We start from the raw sequence: 25,121 nt of genomic DNA, 5'->3' as shown, positions 1-25,121 counted from the left end.
AGCAGTGGGAGCTGTAATTGGTCTACTTTTCTGGGGACAGACAGATAGACATACAGACAAACCCTGTTCTAGATGTCTTAGCCACACCCTGTGGCCACGCTGTCGAAATCAGAATGTGCCTCATCTCTATTCACCAAAGATTTTCATTTCTTGCCAGGAAATATGGTACACCCAAGGCCGGAACCACCAACCAGCCACTGGATTCCTTGAAGAGAGGCTTCGGAACACTAGAAAGAGGCTGAGATCCGTGAGCAGGTCACAGAGCACGCCGCAGAGCACGCCACAGAGACCACCGCAGCGCCAAGGAGACGCTCGTGAAAGGGCATACATACCAGGTAATGGTTGAACTGAAAAATAAGTTGGTGAAGCAAAATATCAATATAATGTAGTTATTGCCAATATTCTTATGTGTACTTTTTATAGAATCTACCATATCCGAAGAGCGAGCCGAACAGCTAAAAGAATGGCTGAGACTCAATTCTCAGCCCCGCACCCAGGTGGAGACGTACATGCAGGATACAGTCGTGTACAGGGCCAAGTGGATAAGGGGAAACAACTCTAATATACACGAGATCCTCGAACAGTTCCCACATCTAACCACTCCGGGCATGGTATGTTTATTGGAATATAATTTTACATATAATGAGGATGCATTATTTATAACATCTTTTGTTAGTATGGCAACTGCCATATTGAATTTGTGTTTTAAAACTTGTTTTCCATTCTTTAGATTGCACAGGACTTTCTGGCTTTGCATGGAGAGGCTGCACCAAAACTTTTTGAAACATGGCTACCTGTATATGCACAGAAGATCCTGCACCTGGCGAGACGGGAAGGGAAACTCACATTTCCTTTAGACGGATTAACACTGGGTAATTGTTGTTGTCCAGCAGAGTTTGCAAATGTCAATATTAGCATAGGTTTTATTATATTTGGCTACTAAATGACCAAATCACAGATATGCCAACATATACAATTGTTTTCCTACAGATGCCAAGGGGGAACTTGCCCTGAGACAGCTACCCACAATGCTTCCACCAACTGTTTACAGAGTTGGCCGAAAAGTGTACCGGCACACCATTGAGGACTCCAAGTTGGCCTTCATTGACCATAAGCCTGTAAGTCCTTCTGCATATTTAAAGGGAAATGTTATTCATTTTAAGAATGTGCATGTCATTCCCGGGCTCCAGAATAATTCAGTAAATAGATGTATTTCTGAACATGAACTGGTAATCACAAAATTTGATCCATAATATTAACCATAATAAAAACGGGCATTGTGAAATTCACACCTGGTGAGATGAATAGTCCAAAAGTCAATCAGGTGACATTTAATAATTTTCTTTGCATTTACATGTTTGTTTTATCTCAGATCTTAGTCATCTTGCCTTTTTAAATGGATAGTTCTGATTTTTTGATGTTGGGTTGTATGAGGTACTTGCATACAGTCAGTGTACTAATGCAGCCTGTGCGGTCCCAGTTGGAAGACAGGCCACGTCAGGCAAGTAAGAGCTGTCTGCTGAGTGTGAACAGGGTCATGAGCAAAGAGGTCAAACAAAACAAAACAAACAAAATGCTTCCATACTGCTCAGTTAGCGTAATCCAAGTCTCCAAAGCCCTGAGATGCCAAGTTGACTTGAAAAGACATCATTTACACGCAGTTTTAGCTGAAATTGGCATTGTAGAGGGCTATAGTAGCTGCTCTCCTTATCACTTGAGCACCTGGGTTACAGAGCTCAAAACAAGGTGTAAAATGATGTATTTTCAAGTCAACTTGGCATCTCAGGGCTTGCAGAGACTTGGAGGTGAGCAGTATGGAAGCATTTTTTTGTTTTGTTATCATTATTATTATTAATAATAAAAAAAAGGTTTTTGCCATGACCCTGTTCACTCAGCAGACAGCTCTCCATTTCTACAAACTTGTACCTCATACAACAACATGTTAAGAAATCCAAACTATCCCTTTAAGTAGGACCAATGACACCCGATGTAAAAAATAATTGATCTATTGACATTTTCCAAATTGTGGGGAGATGGCGATGCTTCCTCACAAATATGAGTTGGCTGTTCAAATTGTGCGATCATGTCGAGCCAGACACTTCCAGATGTGGTGAGGCAGATCTGGTCACATTGCACTGTGTGTATTACACCTTGCTCCTTCGAGCTATAATGTAAAAGCTGTGCATGAATTGACAGTCACAAAACAGTGTAATCAGATTCAGAACAGGGGCTGTATGTTTTTTAAACATGTGACTGCTCTTTTATACTGGTGTTCCAAATATGTTGGCCATTTAAGTCTGTTTATAGTGCTGAATGGCACAGTATTGTTGTTTTTGTCAGCAGCATGCACATTTTAGCCTTATGAAATAGGGAAAGCAAAATGTTGCCTGATTTTAACAGACAATTCTTTAACAGGATTTTACTTGGCTGCTTCCTTTTTAGCTGTGACCAGCAGCTCTAGAAGTCAGTCAGTTGGTCGGTCCACAAAAAGTTCACCACCCTTTAGCGGGTACAGTTTTCACCCTAGAGGCTGGAATTTGGCATGGAGGTCAAGTGTGTGTGAAGGGCACATGGGGGGTGGGCAATTTTCGAAAAGCAGCATAGGATGGCAGGGGCACAGGGCTGAAATGTGTCATGGAGGTAAAGTGTGTGAAGGTGTGTTGTGTTCATGCCAATTGGCTAAAAGGGGGGTGGGGGATGGGGGTTTCAAAATGCAGGGTGGCCTGCACCTGCCATCCTGCATCTATCTATCATCATCAGTATATAAATGGGAGCTGGGGCTCTTCTGTCTGTCCCACTAATGACATCATCAGTGATGTCATAAACCACCAATGACATCAGTCCCACTGATGACATCATTAGTGATGTCAAACCACTGATGTCATCAGTGATGTCATAAATTGTGACATCAGTGATGTCGGAGGCATTGTGCCACACACACTGATAGAGATGCCTAGTTTTGGAAAATTGCATATGTGGTCACAGCTATTGCGAATGTGTGCTTGTTTATTCAGTATCGATATTGTTATTACACCCCAACTTGGTATTCTATCCTGCTTACTCTTTGCTTTGCAACATAATCTTTTACTTTGTTTGATTTGTCTTTCTGTCTTGCTTTCTTTTTTTATTTCTTAGGCTGGAACAAACATGGTGGAGTACCTCCATCAGGCTAAGTCGTCGAGACCGTACCCCTACGTCCTGTCACTGGGAAATGACAACCACCGCTCCTCTCAGGCGTTCATCATTCTCGAGGGACAGGCTTTGGAGCAAAGCACACTGCTTCAGGCGGTTGATGTGTGCTTCAAGGTATTTTATATCTTTGACATCGAGTACCCAAAGCAGTGTGCGCACACATGGGAATTCCTCCAGACAGTGGTCTATGAAATGGGAGGAAGGGAGTCTACACAGGTCAAATTTCTCCGTTCCTCAATACTTGCTTGCAAGTAGAGGCTAGTAGTCCTTTTTCTTCTGCTGCCCATTGGCTCAGAGTAGTTCTATGTATCTCTGGTTAAAGCAAACTGTTCTTGACTTTTACATGGGCATTGTTCGTGTTTTAGTATTTTTCATGATGCAAAATGTAGTTCATATTTACACCATATGCTCAAACAGGGAGTCTACTGCAAGTTAGGTGTTGAGGCAAAGGGCTAAAATGGTGGATTCTTCCAGCATAATTTGGAAAAATATTTACAGGCTGATTGACTTTTTTTTTTGGCACATATGAAGCATGAATAAATTCTCATATTGATCTCTAAACCTTTAATTGCACTTGGTTTTACACAGTGGCAGTGCACAAATATGTTCTATTTAGTTTTTGTTCATCAGAGACCAGGGGAGTCTCTCCTTGTCATGTAGCTACTAGCTAGCTGTTACTGTCGCAACTGTTTGTTTGTTTTGTAGAGATCTGGATGTTGTTGAGAGTTGAAACGGATAGGATTCATTATTAGAAAGGGGGAAAACGTTTTATTGTTCAGTGTGTGCTCCCAATGACAGAGTAAGGTGTCTTCATTATTGATGTCAAAGCCAGTGGTTGTTGGCTTGTTTGTGTGTTTTTTGTGTGGCAGCCATCTTTTATATATCAGGGCTTGACATTAACTTTTTTAGGCATTGGTCTTGTCATTAAAAATGTTAATTAACTTATCAAATGGACAATTCACTCAGTTCTACTGATACATTTGTCATCATCTTATACAAAGCAGAATAAAAAAGGATAATATGGGTCCCCACATAATATACTTGGGTGGCCGTAAATATACCTGGGCGGCCCACCAAAGTAAGTTTGTTTGAGACTTAACTTGTCCGATGGGGCAAGTAATGTCAAGCCCTGAATAATGAATGTGGCTGAGGGACTGTTTGTATTTTAAAAGAACCCTTTCTTGTTTTATTTTTTATTTTCTGTCGCCTGCTTGCCAGTGGCTATGGGCAAAGTATGAAACTGTTAATGTTAATGTGAAATGAGTTATGTTTCTAAAATAAATATTTTTCTCAGATTCCAACATTGTTTAAAAGTGTTTATTGCATAATGTATTTTTATTTTACCCAGCATTGCAGTTAAGATAAACCAGCATTTGGATAGAATATTCAACCAATTTATGTTGTAAATTTAATCCAGCATTGTAGTATATTTAATCCAGCATTTGGGTAGAACATTTAACCAATGTCTGTGGTAGAATTAATCTGACATTGTAGTTAATTTGATCCAGCATTTGGGTAGAACATTTAACCAATGTCTGTGGTAGAATTAATCTGACATTGTAGTTAATTTGATCCAGCATTTGGGTAGAGTATTTAACCAATTAATGTGGTAAAATTAACCCTGCATTGTAGTTCATTTGATCCAGCAGTTGGGTAAAATATTTAAGCGATTCATCCGGTAGAATTAACCCAGCATTGTAATTAATTTGATCCAGCATTGTGTAGAGTTTTTAACCCATTTTGCTGGGTTAAATGAGCAACCCATTTTGTAGGGTCACATTAACTAGCGCTGGGTTGGTCCAATATTGATCCTTCAGTTGGGTAAAAAAATACCCAGATTGGGTTGTTTTTAACCCATCATTTTTAAGAGTGCACCAGCCAGGCCCCCTGGCTGCACATTTGACACCACTGCATCATGGTCACCCCTTTCATTGTTCCAACTATTTTTCAGCACCTCTGTTGTACGCACCATCATCGACAACACAAATGCTAACGCAGCTAAAAGATTACAGGCTGAATGACGTTTAGATGGGTACCACTGACGGTCAGTGACTTTTGGATTTCCATGTCCATCATAATCTTCACCGGTCTTGTAAGAGAGGGCAGATTACTAGAGAAAGGAATGGCCATACAACTTCTGCTACCCCAGTGACACCATGACACGGGACCGGTTTGAAGCCATCCTCTGGTCACTTCACCTCAGCCATCCAACAGAGGATGATGAGAATGACCGAAAAAGATACACTCCAGAATATGACCGACTCTTCAAAATAAAGCCCTTGTACACAGAGATGGTGTCTGCGTGCAAAGCTCATTTCCATCCACACCAGAACATCTGTATAGATGAAAGAATGGTGGCAACCAAGGCCCGCATCTCCATGAAACAATATATGAAGGACAAACTGATGAAGTGGGGGTATAAGCTCTTTGTACTTGCAGATGCTAAAACAGCTTATACCTGGAACTTCTTTGTTTACCAGGGAAAAAATGTGCTCCACCCAGACCCAGACCATCGACTGAGCTACACTTCAGTCATGGATTTGATGCCAATGGCTCTGCTCGGACGAGGCTACCATCTTTTCACAGATAACTTCTACTCCAGCCCTGAACTCTTTTTGGATTTGGATAAAAAAAACGTTGGCTGTTGTGCGACCATCCGACGCAATCGGAAGGGTTTTCCCAAAACAACACGGAATGACTTGCCCAAGCAGGCTGCGAGAGGGGAAATGCGCTGGATCCGGCACAGCAAACTCTTGTTTGTCAAGTGGATGGACACTCAACAAGTTACCCTCTGCTCGACAATCCAGAAAGCCTTCAGTGGTAAAACAGTGGAGAGGAGAGTGAAGGAGCAGGGTCAATGGCAGATGAGATCTATTCCAGTTGCAGATGCTGTGATTGATTACAACAAAAACATGGGTGGTGTGGATGTGTCAGATGCACTGATTGGCTATTACAGCGTCCACCACAAAACCATGAAGTGGTACAAAACCTTTCTTTACCATTTCGTGGACATTGCTGTGGTCAATGGCTTTATTCTCCAGAAGCAGCTGTGGGCGATTAGGGGAGACCCTGCCCAGAAAAAGCCACACACACAGAAAAGCTTCAGAGAGAAGCTGGCTGCAGAAATGCTGGAGTTTGGGCGCAGCACAGCACCACTACCACCACCACCTTCACCAACCACCAAACACATGCCAGTGTTTTTTGATGAGATGGACGCTACTGAGAAAAGGAGGAAATGCAGGAGGTGCTTGAATGCTGACAAGAAGCATGGCAAGACACCTGCATACTGTGGCAAATGCCAGGGCCCCCTCTGCCTCAAATCAGACAGGAACTGTTTTCTTGAGTGGCACAAGACACACTAGTGGAGTCTGTCTGTCGATTTTGTTACATAGATGTCTACTGAGCCTGACCTCTGCGACCCCCAACCCCCTTTGCCACACTTTGTAAAAAAAATGAAAAAGGGGGGGACTGAACAAAGGGTGAATGTTTACTGTTCTCTATAAAGAGTTGTAAAGATTTTTGTTTTTTTACTTTTTTGATTATGCACATTTGACATTTGTTTTTTGTACCAGGAATAGACCAGGGAATAGACTAGTGACCATTGGAGAGTCAGTTGACAGCCGGAACAGGGACGGCACCCAGGAGAGTTATGGGTTAGCGCCCCAGCCTGCGTCTTCCGTGAGGAAGAAGCCCAACAATCCACGAGAGGCCTTTTAGGAGGGCCATTCAAGCCGCAAGTGGAGTCTGCAGTGCCACCAATTACTGGTACTGCATGGTATCCACCAAGATCCCATCACGTCGGAATGAGATGTTTGGAGCGGGGGAGTCTGGTGCAGCACACAGGTCCTAGACCTGGTGAGACGAGGGAGGAGCCCGGCCGGGTGGCAACCCACAGAGCCCAGCCCCTCTATGTACCAGAGCCCTCCCCCCCCCCCCGGTCCCGGCAGAGTAGTTCCGGAGCAGCGGATTGAGTGGCCCTGACCACGTGACCACCTTCGACCCTTCCTAGAGGGCTGACCGTGGGTAGCTACTGGGACGTAAGTTGGGGCTTGGCCAGCCCCGGCTGGGTCACCTGGGCGAGGGTGTATGATGTTGCGAGACCCGAAACATCCTATGACCTCAGGGTACATCACTGAGGATATGTCCCAGTTGCATCCATGCAATGTTTTTTTATTATGCTTCTCAAACCAATCTCACTGCAGTTTAAATACTGCAAGCATGTAAATACGCTACACTATAGCAAGATCAAAGTGAAAAGAATGTTCTTAACGCATTGGCTAGAAAAATATAGCCTATCCCTATGTGGCCTATGTCATGATATGATGTCATGATCGGCAGTCCATTTTTGTTTTTGTTTATTTAAGTTAAGAATAGGGGGCAGGTAATATAAGTTTTTCTTCTTCCTGCTCCTTTCCGACCATGGAATGTGGAAACATTGAATTGCAATCATTGGTGTATGAAATATCATGATCGGAACAAATAAATAAATGAAATGAAATGAAATGAAATGAAATGAAATGATGAGATTAGATTGGTGAAAGTTTGTCCAGATTAGAATTATATCGTTTTCTCTCGCTACCTTTTCTTCTCCAGTGCTGCAGATGATGCACATAAATATAGCCTACATTATGTAAAGTCATTGCATAAATGTGTTTTTATTGTAAAAGTAAATGTGAAGTAAGCCAACTCTTATGGAGCTGACATCACAGTAGGACATCACAGTAGAACCGTGTTACGGCTGTCACTCATCCAAATCACGTTAAAACTGCGACTGCAAGGGATATATATACCACCTGGATTACATATATGTTTCACATAGGTTTGTGTTTGGATGTCTATGTTGTGTTGTTTTATTTTGGCCAATATTGAAATGTTTGAGAATTGCATGTTGTGTGAACATAAACATTATTTATATCTACCACTTTATGCAATTTAGGCCGATTTGGTTGATATTTCTTGTCGAAATGGATTAGCCTCAATGCATGCTGGGAGATTTCACCTGTGGCTGTTTGTGCCTGTCTGACGCGCGAGAGAGAGGGAGAGAGAGAGAAAGAGAGAGAGGGGGAGAGAGTGTGAGATCGGCAGAGGAGAGCTGTGGGGAGAGAGTGTGAGATCGGCAGAGGAGAGCTGTGACAGGGGCTCATGCCTGTCTGACGCGCGAGAGAGAGGGAGAGAGAGAGAGGGGGAGAGAGTGTGAGATCGGCAGAGGAGAGCTGTGACAGGGCGGAGAGAGAGAGAGGGGGGAGAGTGTGAGATCAGCAGAGGAGAGCTGTGACAGGGGCTCATGCCTGCCTGACGCGCGAGAGAGAGGGAGAGAGAGAGAGAGAGAGGGGGAGAGAGTGTAAGATCGGCAGAGGAGAGCTGTGACAGGGGCTCAAAACTACGATATAATGTTTTTCCATCGGTCTTTGTGCCTGTCTGACACGCGAGAGAGAGGGAGAGAGAGTGTATGATCGGCAGAGGAGAGCTGTGCGTAAATACGCACAGTAATATCTGTGGCGCACTGAATAAGGCCTGCTTTGAAAAGCGCTAAGCCCTAAATTAACGCCATGGGGGAAGATAACGTTAGGCCGGTATTTAAGGCCGAAACGCCCATTCTGGCCTATTCTGGCACTGTGCCATGCCTCTTTGGCGTAAAGCACATTTCGGGGCCTAAAACCATGTTGCTATCTTCCCGAGGCAGGCGCAAGGCGTGTTTTTTGCGTTTAACGCCAGTATTTGCGCCTAAGGCCAGTGGGAAGATAGGGCCCAAGATATTTAATGTTGAAATTGATAAAATTTATTGTTTTTTTTGTAAATATACACTCATTCTGAATTTGATACTTTCAACATGTTCCAAACAAGTTTGGACAGGGGTATGTTTACCACTGTGTTACATCAACTTTCCTTTTAACAACACTCAATAAGTGTTTGGGAACTGAGGACACTAATTGCTGAGGTTTTGAAAGTGGAATTCTTTCCCATTCTTGCTTGATGTACGACTTCAGTTGCTCAACAGTCCGGGATCTCCATTGTCGTATTTTGCGCTTCATAATGAGCCACACATTTTCAATGGGAAACAGGTCTGGACTACAGGCGGGCCAGTCTAGTACCTGCAATCTTTTACTACCAAGACACACTGTTGTAACATGTGCAGAATGTGGCTTGGCATTGTCTTGCTGAAACAAGCAGGGACGTCCCTGAAAAAGACATCGCCTGGATGGCAGCATATGTTGCTCCAAAACCTGTATGTCATTCAGCATTAATGGTGCCTTCACAGATGTGCAAGTGAACCATGCCATGGGCACTACACACCCCCATACCATCATAGATGCTGGCTTTTGAACTTTGCGCTGATAACAATCTGGATGGTCCTTTCCTCTTTAGCCTGGAGGACACAATGTCCATGATTTCCAAAAACTATTTGAAATGTGGACTGGTCAGACCACAGCACACTTTTCCACTTTGAGTCAGTCCATCTCAGATGAGCTCGGGCCCAGAGAAGCGTGCGGTGTTTCTGGATGTTGTTGATATATGGCTTTCACTTTGCATGGTAGAGTCTTAACTTCCATTTGTAGATGCAGCGACGAACTGTGTTAACTGACAATGGTTTTCCGAAGTGTTCCCGAGACCATGTGGTAATATCCATTACAGAATGATGTCGGTTTTTAATGAAGTGTCGCTTGAGGGATCGAAGGTCAGGGGCATTCTGTGTTGGTTTTCGGCCTTGCCCCTTACGTGCAGGGAGTTCTCCGGATTCTCTGAATCTTTTGATGATATTATGGACTGTAGATGGTGAAATCCCTAAATTCCTTGCAATTGTATGTTGAGAAACCTTGTTCTTAAACTGTTGGACTATTTGCCCACGCAGTTGTTCACAAAATGGTGAACATCGCCTCATCCTGGCTTGTGAACGACTGAGCCTTTCAGGGATGCTCCTTTTATACCCAATCATGATACTCACCCTGTTTCCAATTAAGCTGTTTACCTGTGGAATGTTCCAAACAGGTGTTTTTTGAGCATTCCTCAACTTTCCCAGTATTTTGTTGCGTCTGTCCCAACTTTGTTGAAAGGTGTTGCTGGCATCAAATTCAGAATAAGCATATATTTACAAAAATCAATAAAGTTGACAAGGTAAAACATTCAATATATTTGTCCTGTATTCAATTGAATATAGGTCGAAAATGATTTGAAAAAATGATCACATTCCATTTTTATTTAAGTTTTACACAGCGTCCAAACTTTTTGGGAATCGGGGTTGTACAATTTGTGCCCACAAGACGTAAGCTGTGTTTCACAGTGTTATCTTTTCACAAAATGTCTAGGACCTGTTTGGAGCTGCTATATAGATATGTAACCTACTGTAAGACAAAGATCAGCAAGCATTAGCAGACCCTGACTAATAATGTGCATTTTGTTGTCCGACTTTTAGTCTACTGTTTCCTACTATGTTTTGATCATGACTGACTGACTCTTATTATGAGGAAATACATGTAGTTTGTACTTTATTTTATGGAAATGTATTCTTTCTAGATCTAGATACTGTAGTATTAGTGATGACATAGCCAGATTATGTCTGTGATATCTCTGACAAATGGAAATGTAACATTAATATCAAATTTTGTATGGTAGAATTATATTTATTGTTGCCTATTGTTGACTTTTTGAAGTTGAATTTGTATTTGGGAATGTGAACCTGTTGGATTATCCGCTAATCAGCAGCTTATTATTTAAAGACAGACCTGATGGCAATCAAGGACAGAGCGAATCTGATCAAGCAACATGCTTGCTCTTTTTTATAATGAATTAAATCTGTTATTAATTCAAAAAGTGTCAATCCTAGCATCCTGGTGTGCACTGGAATATAGATTTATTTTGTTTACAGAGTCTATACAGTAGTTTCACAGTAGTTTGTTGACTTACTTGGTAATGGGTCTTCCACCGTTGCTCTTGGGGGCTTTCCACTTCAGCTCCACATGTGTCTTGGAGACCTTCACCACCTTCAGAGCATACGGAGGTCCAGGAGTAGCTGCACAGGAGCAGAGCACATGGAAAACATTACAGCACCAGGTCTGTCCTTCACTTCACAGCGCTACTCGGGTTCCTCATGCAGAGAATATTCAGCCACAATCTGAACAATAACTTTCAGGCTTTCGGGGATGGATTTAAAGTGAAAGACCAGCGATGACTGTAATTTGACAGATGTTTCTAAAATGGATGAAAACTGATTGAAAGAAAAAGTACAACATTTATCAGATGGAACAATGGATCTTGGTAGTGGTGCCTCTCAAGATAACAATTAGCTTTGTTATCTTAAGTCAACTACATAATTAACTTGTGATCTCAACATAACATCATTAAAAAATAATAATTGCAAGCACAGCCCTTCTCGGCTACCATCAGACAGAGTGCACCCCCCCCCCCCCTTCAATTGTAGATTTAAGGTTTCACACTTTTAGATATTGATATTTTTCCAGCAAAAAATCTCCAGTAGGGCCTAATGTAATAACAGTCAATGACTCCATTGACCAAGTATGCTGATGATTCTATTATCGTCAGTCTGCTTGACGATGATGAAGTCGGCCATGGCCAAGTCTTTGATGACTTTGTATCCTGGTGTGAAGATGCCTTTCTGCAACTCAATGTTTCAAAAACGAAAGAGATTTGCATTGATTTCAGATGCTCCCCCCCTGTTCCCCAAGGTAGTATTGTTAATACCTTTCCAGTGTGTCCAATTATTCCAGATATATGAAAAACCAATACAACAAGCAATTCTGATATTTAGAACATTATTTTATATAGAGATTATTGCATATTAGTACAAAGCAGGTCAAGTGGTATATTACCCAGAGATCTCCGTGGTGGATTTTCAGTGGTCCTTCCTAACAGCAAATATGTAGCAGGTCCAAAAAAGACCCTTGAAAACCGACCAATTCTAATATTTTGCGTGGGCTTTTAAAGTGCATTTCCTTGGGGGCGTTCTCTTCTGGTGTGGGCTGGTCTCTCCCCGAAGGTTCCTCCTCCATCTAGTGACACCCTTCACTGCTTGGCTGACATTGGTGGTCATACGATCTCTCCTTCTGTCACTCCTACTTGGCAGGCGTGTTTTCTCCTCCTCCTCTTGGTCCGCATCATGTGACCTGGCTCTTCCACTGGAGGTCACAGCACTAGCCCTCACTTGAAATAGTCATCTATAAACTTCCCTGTCTACCAAAGCAACTGTCAATATATTTACTTTAAATTCCTATTTTCAACTCCTATAATTTGGTCAGCTAATTTAGCTATTTACCTATTAGAAATCCTATAGCACTTTATCTATGGTTTACTCTTAGACTAGACAATCTAATTCTACATCCTGGATAAGATCAAATTCAGCTAATCAGTCTGAAGCTGGAAAAAACATCATACAGCTCAAACTTACTATCTCTTAATCTAAAACCACTCTATGAGTGTAAAAAGAGAAGAGGATAGTTCCTTAAGTTAAATTCAACAAATCAGAGAAAACCTCACCCTGTTTAATCAGGATGAGGAAACTCTTATCAATTACCAATTATCAACTAATTTGACAGCTACCTGCCAATTCGGTCGGCAAATGCAACTTTAATATGACTATGGTTTTAACTATATATTTATTTTCCAACCTATAGTTGCAGTAGTAATAATAGGCTAATATTTATCTAGATATTATATACTGTAGCTCCCTTATTGTATAGCAAGTAATGCAAATATTCCCAAAGACCAACGCCGGGCCGTCTGAGATTCGAACCCGGGACCTCTCTCCTCTGCTCTGTGCTGTGTCCTTAGAGCAGATCCTGTCTTCTCTGGGGGGAAAGGTCAACGCATAGTAAAAACATCACTCATTAGTTCAAAATACATAGTGCTGTCTTCATTCCCACAGAGATTCTGCAACCTGCGGGCCCCGTGGAATGTCCCCCCTCTCTATTGATGTTCTGTAGCCATTTGTCTTTAAAGACAACCTAAACTAGTGATGATCTCCAGACTTGTACCGAAGTGACTGCTCTCTTGTCCAACGCAATCCGAGCAGAGGCATATCTCATTGACCTCTGCTCTCTAAGTTAACTGACCATATCCTAAATGACCGTCTGGAAAAAACATTTTAGGGAATGTTTTCAGACCTGCCATAAACAGAGGTTAACATAAAAGCTTGGCAAACACAAAGCATTGTTCAACTCCAGCTGAACCATCTAAACATTAATCCCCAAGGCCAGCATGTCTCCTGGCAGAGAAGGAGAGACGTTTATCTTTAAGTTTCCTCAGTCGCAGCTCACCCGATGACCTAGAAGTGTACTTCAGGAACAGAACATGTATAACAGAATAAAAGATACATTTGAATTAACAAATGATAACATCATCTCTTTATTTGCCCTTCACTCCAGCAGGGCCTCCTGCTGTGGTATCCGCCCCCTGCTGAGTCCAATCTAGGCCTAATGAGGAAATGTTTAGTTACTTATCAAAAAAACAGGGATATGAGGAGAGAAATCCTATCAGGCTGCGTGCCCTCCAGTGTTGCTCCTGGCCAATCCCGGCGCCACAGGGCGTGGTTATTGGTTATCCTATGTGGGGTTAGAAATCACGCAACGAAGATAAAAGGGGTATCGTGTGTGTGTGTGTGTGTGTGTGTGTGTGTGTGTGTCTGTCTGTCTGTCTGTCTGTCTGTCTGTCTGTGTGTCTGTCTGCACACTCACTCACACTGAGAAAACTGTATTGTTGAATGTAAAAAAAAAAGCACTTCATGTGTATATATATATATATATATATATATATTTTTTTTTTGTCATTTGTGTCATAACGAATAATATTTACATGTCTGATGTCAATACAGTTCAAAATAAAAGAATTGAGAGCGAGTTCTGCCTGAGATTGTGTATTTTACACAAATGGACTTTTCTCCTATTTGTCTTCTCAAGAGAGACCTTTTTGGCGAAAGCAGGGTGTATATAAATGGCTATAAGTAGAGTACAGAACATGCTAAAAGCTCACTTTTTTTTCCTGGTGAACCCAGAGACGTACATCTTCATTTTGAGGTATTGCAAATCACTTTGGTGCTAATAGATAATTTACTGTGGGTCTTGAAAGATGACCAACAATTATGAAAATCTTTGGCCTGTGCTAAATATTGGCAGTCCTAAACTGGCCATGAATGAGTTAACATATGTAAACACCTTCTGATTGGAGTGGGCAGTTTTTATCTAGGTTGAACGAGGCACAGAAAAACCTTTTCCATCAAGCCAAGCGATTTCATGAACCAACTGAATAGCTCTTGAGAACGGACAGCGGGCTGCTGTGACTGCCGCTTCTGCCTTGTTAGCTGTTCGTGTGTTTATTTTGTTTTGTTCTGGTCCACCCGTCCTCGTCCATGTCTCCCTGTCCTATCCTCCCTGCTATTTGATCGTTCCCGTTTTCCCCTCGGCTATTCAACACTTCCTCACCGCCCTCTGGATTACCCGTCAAACTGATCGATCATTTCCTCATTCCTCCGATGATCAAACACATCTCTCTGGATTACTTTCTCCCGTTTTCTCCCGGCTGGCACAGAGGAAGGCGACCAGCTCGTGCAGCGCGCCGAGGGGCGTTTCAATGGCGTTTCTCCTGTCTGCACAAGGAAGCGTTTATCCGTTTTCTGATTTTCCTCCTCCTCAATTTCAAAACAACAGCTGCGGTATGTGTTTGTTCACGTGTTGTCTTAGATGCTAGGGATCTGATACTATGTCACAGGCTGGGGAAGTGTTTGAACTACGCCCTGTACTAATAAAAACAAAAACACGTCAAACACGTCATTGGCCCTCTGGGCTATTCCTGAAAACACGTCAAAGACGTCTTTGGCCCTGAATGAGTTAATGGTCAGATAGTTGACCTGGTCACTGAATACAAATATCTGGGTACTATAATTGATAGCAGGTTGAAGTTCGATCTAAATACAGAGTCACTGTGCAAAAAGGGTCAGCAGCGCCTTTTTTGTCTCCGGAAACTTGCTAAATTCCAGGTAGACAAGACCTTGATGAAACTGTTCTACAGCGCTTTTATTGAATCTGTTATCACCTTCTCTATTGCCTGCTGGTATCGCAACATCGACACTAGACACCAGGAATAAGAACTCCCTAGGGAGAATTGTGAAAACCGCCTCAAAAATAGTCAGAATACATTTTGGGGGCCTAGACCACATTTTCAACTTGCAGATGCTGAAAAAAGCAAGGGCTATCTGCTCAGACAATGCCCATCCAGGGACAGGGGTTGCAAATTAGCCTTGGCTAGAAACCTGTATGCATGACATCTCTTTTGTAGGTCATATGAAATAATGTTCTATGCATTTGTCCCTGCTCAATAAACGAAAAAAAAAAAAAAAAAAAATCCGCTGAGCTCTGAATATGAGCTGCTTCCATCTGGCCTTCATCTTCGTGCTCCCTTAGCTAAGAAAAAGTAGATATAGGAGAATTCCTATATCTTTGTGCCTGTTTCGATTTGAGCTTTAAATGCTACTTAAGAGAATATAATATAACATCTATTTTGCTGTTTTTACTTATTTTACGTTCTCTTATACGATAGTAATATTGTAGCATTTTTTTCTGTAATATGTAGCGCTGTGTGGCTAAGTGTCCTTCTTAGACTGCCTTGCATTTGCACTTATCGGCCATGGCCTCTAATCCACTTTAAAGTACACTGGCACTTTTGAACTGCTACTTTGTACTACCTTGTGCTCTATTGTGTCTGAATTTTTGTTTTTATGGTCTATTTGTGTCTGCACTTTATTTATTTTCATGTTTTTATCTCAAGCTTTGTGTCATTTTATGACTGTTTTATGTTTATGCTTTGCTGCAACCCAAAGTGCCCTTCTGGGACATTATGAATAAACTTGAACTTGAACTTGAACTTGACTCACCGACGGAAGACTTTGCGACAATTGGCTCTGCAGGTTCGCTCTTGCCATACTTGTTCTTAGCGCTCACCCTGAAGGCATACTTCAGAGGGTTGAGCTTGTCAGCCTTGTAGGTACATCCTTTCACAGTGGCTGACAGATTCACCCACTCCTCTTTGTCCTTCTGTCGCTTATCCACGATGTAGTTGATGATTTTAGAGCCTCCGTTGTCTCCGGGAGGGTTCCAGGACAGGGTGCAGAACTTGTTGGTGATAGCAGAGATTTCAAAGTCAGTGGGAGGACCAGGCTTATCTGAAGAGAAACACAGTGGTGGAAGAAGTACTCAGATCTTTTACTTTTACTTAAATAAAATATACCACTGTAAAATACTCTGTTGTTACAAGTAAAAGTCATGCATTCGAAATGTAAGTAAAAGTAGAAGAGTATTAGCATGAAAATGTACTTAAAGCAGCAAAAGTAAAGTACTCATTATGCAGAATGGCCAATTTCAGAATAATACAATTCAATTCAATTCAAACTTTATTTCAGACCCAGGGAGATCCATAATATAATAAAAAGAAAAACAATAAAAAGGCAGTACAATAAATAGTAAGTGTTGATAACAGCACACAGGTTACCAAGATACTCAGGGTCTAGTATACAGACATTTTCGCCAGTGGTTCCACAGTCTGGAACTGAACTTGCCCGAGCTGCGTTCATGATTGGTCAGTACAGCAATGATGTCATTTACAGATTCAGATGCCCTGCACATAAATCTATACATTAAATTTCTGAGAACGGCAGAGCAGGTCGGTACCCCGATACTGACAAACATAATGCTTGCACTAGAGCTCCTCTGAACTTTTAGCAGCAGCCTCATGCAGTCATTATAAGCCACAGTAAGTTTTCTCATGCTGTTTTGTCTATAACGACACCACAGGTGAGCCGTATACAGGGGTGTACAGTATGCTTTAAAAAGTGAGATCTTCACAGAGATAGAGCACATTGAGAACTTGCGACACAGTATATTTGCTTGGGCATATAGCTTCCGTCGCTGCCTTAGGATGTCCTTATCATCAGAGAGGTCGTCTGAGATAACATGGCCCAGATATGTAATCTCATCACAATTGCTGAGCAAAGTGCCAGACAGGTAGAAGTCAGGGAAAATTGCCCGCTTGTCTTCTCTACTTCTAATGATCATGAGCTTGCTCTTTTTGGCGTTATAAATAATATCTGAGACAGCCCCGTACTGTGTGCAAATTCTCAAGAGCTGTTGGATACCAGCACTAGAAGGGCTAATGACGACCAGGTCATCAGCATACATAAGATGATTAATAACCAAGTCACCCACCCTACAGCCCGTACCTGATGTATTTAACAGCAAAGACAAATCATTCATATATAAATTAAACAAAATTGGTGACAATATTCCCCCCTGGCGGACGGAATTGGACACATGAAAGGGAGCCGATGTCACACTCCCCCATTTTACTCTCATTGTCTGTCGGGCATACCAGTATACTAAAATGCGTACTAAAAAACTGGGAACCCCACTTTTAGACAATTTAGAAAACAATTTCTCATGATTAACACGATCGAAAGCTTTAGAAGCATCAATAAAACACATAAACATAGTAGAATTGTGCCTATTAAATTTATCTAAAATTTCTTTGAGAGCAAAAATACATAGGTCAGTTCCAAGTTTTCGTTTGAAACCAAATTGATTGTCAGCAGATTGAATAAACCTCTCAAGTCTACACAAAATAACTGACTCCATGACCTTGGACATGACACTTGCTATGGCTATTGGCCGATAATTGTCTGAGCTGTTCAGCTTCCCTACTTTGTCCTTAACCACAGGCACCAGGACACCAGAGAGCATTGATTCTGGTAGCACCCCATGTACAAACAGCCCAGTGTAACACATGGCCAACAGAGGGCACAGTTTCCCACTTGCAAATTTTAAATGTTCTGCAGTAATACCATCAAGACCACAGGCCTTACCATCTTTAAGCTTCAGTATTAACTTGCAGATTTCGTCAGGGGTGACAACAACATCATCATTATAATCTACATTATCTACAATATACAGGTTGCTTTTTACACAGTTTAAAAGCTCATAATATTTCCTTTTCCACAGTTGTACAATTTCATCCGGGCCACTTACACCATCTATATTAGATGGAAAAGCTGTTTTGGAATTACCAATGGTCTTTATCTCTTTCCAAAAATCATTGACATTATTGTTCTGCAGCTTCATAGCCAGAGAATCTGCCCTCATCATATTTTCATTTCTTTTAATATAACGCAGAGCACTCTTAAATTTATTGTTAGTGCATTTCATATTTTCAAACATGGGTCCTTGTCTACATTTACCAGACTCAACCCACATTTTAAAAGCGATTCGTGCCTCAGAATGGAGCTTATCTACATGGTTATTCCAACCAGGCTTACCATTACGCTTGCTACTCCTCTGTTTGTATAGAGACCTGCTCGAGACACTAAGAGACTCCACAATAATATCATACAGAGAGCAGAGTTCTTTAAAGTGAAGTACATTCTTACAGTTCATGTCCCGAAACAGTAGGGCTTCTTTTGGAATGTCAATATTACCCAGCAGGGCATCAGAATAACTGGCATACTTATCAAGATCATAAATAGACAATTTTGACCAATCAATTTTCCCAATACCACCAGCAGGGCCATCATCCACAGGTAGTAACCCAGGAATATTTCCTGTGTTCAGCACCAAGGAGACAGGCATATGGTCGCTAGTAGCTAAGTCATATTCAATATTTATACTCTTAATAGAGTCGTGGGCATCCACTGTACAGAGGCAGTGATCAAGCCAGGAGGTGGAATGCCACGCCTCACTGACATAGGTAAAACTATCCTCTGGCAGGAGCAACTTGCTAGATAACATTAAGCCATTTTCCGAACAGAACTGTATTAGTAATTTGCCAAATAGAGAGCTGGCACCTGTTACATCTGCGTTCATGTCACCCAGCACATAGATGCAGGAGGAGGAGTTGTCCTGGATATAGGATTCAATAAACGCTAGTCTACAGAGGTACTCTTCCTCATTTTGAGTGCACTCATACGGCATGTACACATTTAATAAAATACATTTCTTATCATTGCAGTTTAGCTCAATCCCAATAGCCCAGTCAACACCCAATCGGATAACATTGACCAGCTGATCATATTTTTTATTCCACAATATGGCTACACCCCCTGGAATCCTTCCCCGGATAATTTTAGTACAGAGGTCAGTTGTAGATTCACCTACACCATGAAAGCACTCATGAATCATATTTAAGCGTTCCAAGTCTTGTTTGGACAGAAACGTCTCCTGAATACACAGAATGTCATAACACTCAAATAGTTTGTCCACGACAAGTCGGCGGGATTTATCAGACTCACTGTGGCCGATGCGCAGCCCGCGCGCGTTGTAAGATACAACAGAGATGTTCATAGAGTTTGTGTAGTGACACAGCGACTACATGGCAGGATGGCTCTCATGTGGAACTTCATTCACCCCCGCACTACCAGGACCCTTGGGACCGCGAGCCTCATAAAAGCGGCGAACATAAATCCCAGCAGGCCAGAGCTTTGGGTCATACATGTCAGCAACATTATCACATTCAGATGTTATGTGAAATGAACTGTACCTGCTGCCTTGGGCCGACTCGATCTTCCGACACGTCACAGTGTTATTATTCAGTTGCACAGATAAATACTCCCGTAGCGTATCCACTTCAAGAGTGGGAGAAAACCTGGTGGCAAACACGTTTATCAGTTTGGTTTTAACCACACCAATGCCACTCTCAGAACCGGTTCCAACTATTCCCACGTTCTTTTGATCACGTTTCAAGTGGGCTTGCTTTTTGTGTAGTTTCGGTAGCCCAGCTGCTTTCAGGGACCCTGACTTTTTTCGGCTTTTCTTCACCACATCACTCCACTGTGGGGACAGGAGCTGTGGTCGTGGCGATGTTACCGCTGCGTACTGTAGATCAGAGCTGACCACATCCAGCTCCTCCGCTTCTTTACCAGCCCCGTGGGCCCTCTCAGAGGATCCAAGGGACTGTACAGCTGCTGCTGCTGCGCTTCCTCCAGCCCGCCGGACCCTGCCAACGGAACCACGGGGCTGATCTGCCGCTGCTGGTGCACCTCCTCCTGTCCCGCGGGCCCTATCAGAGGATCCACGGAACTGCTCCGCCGCTGTTGCACCCCCTCCAGCCCCGCGGGACCTACCTGAGATACCGCGGGTCTGTTCTGCTCTCACTGATGTTTCGTCAGCTCCGTGGGCCTGTCCAGAGAGACTACGGAGCTTTTCTATATCCGTCAACCGGCGATCCATTGCGGCTGTATTCATTCCCAGATTCTCGTTAATGCTAGACTGGGCATCCAGGGCAACCCTCATCTTGGTGACTTCCCAGCTCAGTTGTGTCACTCTGCTGAGTAGCGCCGAGGCATCAAAGCTGCCAAAACCAACAGGAGGAAGCTGGTCCAGAAAGTGCGACACAAACCTTGGTGTGTCCTCGCCACACTCGTTAAGCACCTTCATACAGTCTTTCACATTATTAGTGTCTTTCTGCGGGCCTTTATGTTTGATGTTCCGTACACTAGTTTTGCACATCTCAAACAAGAGCCGCTTTGATTCCTCAATCCATTCAGATGTAAAGTTGCTCGAGGCTATCAAGACGACCTCATCTTGCGCTAGAGTTCTCATCTTGATGGCAATAAAGTTTAGGAACTCATCCTCCACGATCACTTTCCCATCATCTGTCTTATACACGTAGGGTTTGGCTCGAGGGCAGACAGAAGAACCACTCGCTCCAGCGTCCAGCATGTTAGCGTGACTCTGCATGTCACAGTAGTTGCAGTTTTAAAAACATTTAAAGACTTTAAATAAAAAAATAAGAAAATGTGCAGAGCAGCCTGCTAGGGCCAACACAGCCTTTCCGCCTGTAGAGGGTCCAAGCTCTGGAACAGAGAGTTCTTGGCCACTCACTCCGTACGTTGAGAGATAGCTAACCTAGCCACCGGCCGGCTAGCGTATCCAGGCAGCAACGTTCACAGTCGCATCCACTAGAGAGTTCCAAGGCTCTGTAGCAGAGAGTGCTTTGGCTCTAAACGACACACATGTAGGCGTTTACAAAACTGCATAAAGATAGACATACTTGTTACACTTTGTAAAAGAAGCGAGAACAAAACTTCAGCTTCACACACCAGCGTGCGCCATCTTGCGCATGCGTTGATCCAATGATGGTCACGTGTGCTCCTCCAGACAGCATGGGCTGTTTGATCCAATAATACAGCAAGATATTATTGGATTATAATTATTGATGGATGGAAGGTAGCTGGAAAAGCTGGGGCTGATTTCCACTCATCTGTACTGCTGGGTAGCTTACAGTCTGAGTCATCTATAATAATACAGCACTAGTTATTAGTTGATTATATTTTGCATTAATCTGAAACTGCAAGGTAACTAGTAATTTATGTTATCAAATAAAGGTAGTGCAGTAAAAAGTACAGGCTAGTAGGCTACAATGTCCAAGTTTTCTCAATTCATTTCCCATTAACCCCTCTATGTAGCCTATTTGTTCCTGAGGGAGGGAGATGGGAGGTGACAGATGCACGTGATGTACGCCCTCAAAGGGGGTAAATAATTGTAGACTAATATTAGTAGGCTATTAATTATAGCATTGGTTATTAAATAATGTGGGTATGTGCAGAATGGTGTGCGTATCGTGTTCATGTTTGCGCGTGCGTGAGGTTTCAGAGAGAAGGGGTAGAATCGGTCATATTAACACGTTCACTGCCAACGACGTGTTAACACGTTTTCAGAATCCAGCTGTTGACTGCCAACGACGTAACAACACGTCGTCAGAATCGATTTTTTTTTTTTGACGGTGGGATGTGCATCTAACCCTTTTACATCTCTTATATAGGTATTGGACGTGTACAACGTGTACAACCCATTCCACCGACCCACTAAGTGGTGACAGTGCTTTCCTGACTAGAGGAAGGCAAGCAAAAAGCAGTGTGACTGAAGCCATTCTCATGAAGGTGGATTGGCGAAGGCGCTTTCGTTTTCGCGCTGATTGCTGGCGGTGCGGGATTGCAGATTTGCATAGTGGATTGCGGGTGGGACACACTTTGAAACACGCAGCATAAATATGACCAGAATCGCAAAAGCTTTATCAAAGCTCTCAACCAAAACTCCAAGAAGCGAGCGAGTCCAACCAGACTTCCTCAAAGAGCGGCCGCGCAGACAGGCTCACAGCCGCACAGCAGCAGCAAAGCAATGAGACTGGTGACAAGCTTGTGGTGCAGCAGGCCATTTTGCCTTGCAAAATAGCACCAAATTGGAAACAGCCATAAAAGGCTTTTAGAATGGGATTTTCAACCCATTCTTTTTTGTTTCTTTTTCGCTCTAATTTAGAGTAATTTAATTTCTATTCAGAAATGTATTTGAGAGGTCGAGAGTATGAGAAAGTGCATTTGCACAGGTAGGAAAGTGCTTGTGACACGGCGCTGCAGCCAAGAAGAACGCCCACGGAGGGAGGAGTTGGAAGCAGAGGGAAGTTTCCTGCTGTTATGGAGGAAATTACTGTTCAAAACTATTGTTTAGGTCTTACTGATGCCAAAAATGAATGGTTAAAGTGACTGTTCTATCGAATTTCACAAAAAGCCGTTTATCTCTGAATATTTTTTCTGACGCTGAAACCATGCTGTATTCAACTGCTAATGCTTACATAACTACTAACTCTACAAACTAACTCTTTTAGACAGAGAAAGCACACATTCTATTAGTTCTTTTTAGATGATTGGTGTTCACTAAGTCCTAACAGAAAAGAATCCTCGGCTCTTGTAAAATGAGCCTAGAATCCTCAAAAAAAAAACTGGCAGAACCTACCTACAGCATTGAAAAAAGGCTGGCAGTCAATGTGTTAACAAAACATTTTCACCTCATAATTTTCACATAAATCACCCAAATAATGTATTTTTTTATGTGCACCCAAGGGAATATCAAACAGGTGCTGTCTATTCATTTTAAGAAACGCATTTAACTTTTTCTGCAAATTAATTTGCCGATGCATTCTGGATCTCCATCGCCTCCTGCGCAGGCGTCGACCTGATCGGTCGCTTGTTGCAGTTGCTCCGCTCGTTTTGCACTCTTTTGTAATTATATTGTAATGATCGCTCTTTTTCTGCCACTTAACGTATGTATATATAGTGTAAATAGTATAACCGTCTGAAACCATGTGGTTTAGAGGAGTTTTTACGGTATTTTTGATTGGATTACTCCTTCTGGAGAGACTCGCCTGGGGACAGCAGCAGACCCAACAACATGGGGCTATTGTTTACAGTAGGCAACAACTGATTGCGCTCCGCACGCCGGCCGGCGGAGCGGAGATTACGCACCAAATCCCCGACGAGCTAAAGAGGAACTCCCGCGGAAGAAGGGGGAAAGGACGAAGGGCGAGACAGAGGAAGACAGAGGCCAGTAGGGAGCGAAGGAGATTTAAGCCATATCTCCCCTCGCTTATCATGGGCAACGTAAGATCACTGGCGACTAAAATGGACGAGTTAACGGTGTTGGCCAGGAGCCAGAGGGAATTCCACGAGTGCAGCGTCATGTGCTTCACATAATCATGACTGCACAAGGACATCCCTGACAACAACGCATCAATTGACGGCTTTCAGACGGTTCGGGCTGATTGGGATTGCACCGAGAGCGGTAAGCGGAAAGGAGGGGGGCTTGCTGTACTGATCAACAACAAATGGTGTAATCCCGGTCATATCAATATCAAGGACGGTCTTGTTCTCCGGACACTGAACTGTTAGCTGTGGGACTCCGTCCATATTATCTACCAACGGAATATTCACATGCCATAGTAGTGGCGAGATACATCCCTCTGCTAACCCGACATCAGCGTGTGACATCATCCACAGCGCTATTGCCAGACTCCAGACTAAACACCCGAGTGCCCTCATACTTATCTCGGGGGACTTCAACCATGTAACCATGAAAAAAGCACTGCCCAACTTCAAACAGTATGTGAGCTGTCCTACCAGAGGAGATAAGACAATCGACTTGCTGTATGCTAATGTAAAGGATGCATACTCCTCGTCACCCCTCCCCCCGCTAGGTCACTCTGATCACAATCTTGTCTACCTCAAACCCAACTATGTCCCGCTTGTTCAAAAACAGCATGTGACCACCAAGACAGTGAGGGTATGGTCGGAGGAAGGAATGGAGGCTCTGAGGGGCTGTTTTGAGGTGACTGACTGGCAGGCAGTCTGTGATCCACACGGTGAGGACATTGACGAGCTCATGCATAACGAGTGCATAACGGACTATGTCAATTTCTGTGTGGATTGTAACATCCCAACAAAGGCAATAAAATGCTACCCCAACAACAAGCTGTGGATAACCAAGGACATTAAGGCCATCCTGAATGCTAAGAAAAGAGCATTTAGGGCGGGGGATAAGGAGGGGATTAAAACAATTCAGGGGGAGCTGAAAGTGACCATCAGAGAGGCCAAGAAGAAGTATAGGAGAAAATTGGAGGGAAAACTTCAGCAAAACAATACGAGGGAGGTGTGGAGTGGCATGAAGGCAATTACAGGGTTCAAGCATGGCTGGGGGCGGGGCGGTGGAGGGGGGGGTCGATCGGGCCAATGAATTTAATCTGTTCTTCAATAGATTTGATGCAGTTGGCCCGGTGGGCCCCCCCCCCCCCGACTCACCTGATAGCAGCCTGCAAACAACCTCCACCACACGGCTCCCCCTCCCACCTCTCGATGGCTCACAGGATGTCTCACCCCCACCCTTCCATCCCCCAGGCAACACCCCGACGCGCAGTGACGAGGCTACCCCCCCCCTCTCCCCCCCCAAGTGGCTTCCTGACTGACGATGCCACCCCTCCCCCACCCACGATGACCATCACAGCGGCTCAGGTGAGGAATCAGCTATTGAGGCTACACACAAGAAAAGCAGCAGGCCCTGATGGCATCAGCCCCAGAGTGCTCAAAGCTTGCGCCCCCCAGCTGTGTGATGTGCTCC

General features: G+C 43.3%; 1 protein-coding gene across 1 annotated transcript; it reads left to right on the top strand.

Moving 5' to 3' along the window:
• Nucleotides 1–5,348: 5,348 nt before the first annotated feature.
• On the top strand, nucleotides 5,349–6,554 carry LOC310800802 (piggyBac transposable element-derived protein 4-like; the record flags this gene model as incomplete). The annotated part of the gene is made up of 1 exon (XM_083664720.1): nucleotides 5,349–6,554. One exon carries the CDS (start codon nucleotides 5,349–5,351, stop codon nucleotides 6,552–6,554), a length of 1,206 nt encoding a protein of 401 aa, XP_083520846.1.
• Nucleotides 6,555–25,121: the final 18,567 nt, after the last annotated feature.

Source organism: Poromitra crassiceps, assembly GCF_964638095.1.
Source record: "Poromitra crassiceps genome assembly, contig: HAP1_SCAFFOLD_85, whole genome shotgun sequence".
In the NCBI taxonomy this organism is placed as follows: Eukaryota; Metazoa; Chordata; class Actinopteri; order Beryciformes; family Melamphaidae; genus Poromitra; species Poromitra crassiceps.
This window is presented reverse-complemented; position numbering and strand designations above follow the sequence as displayed.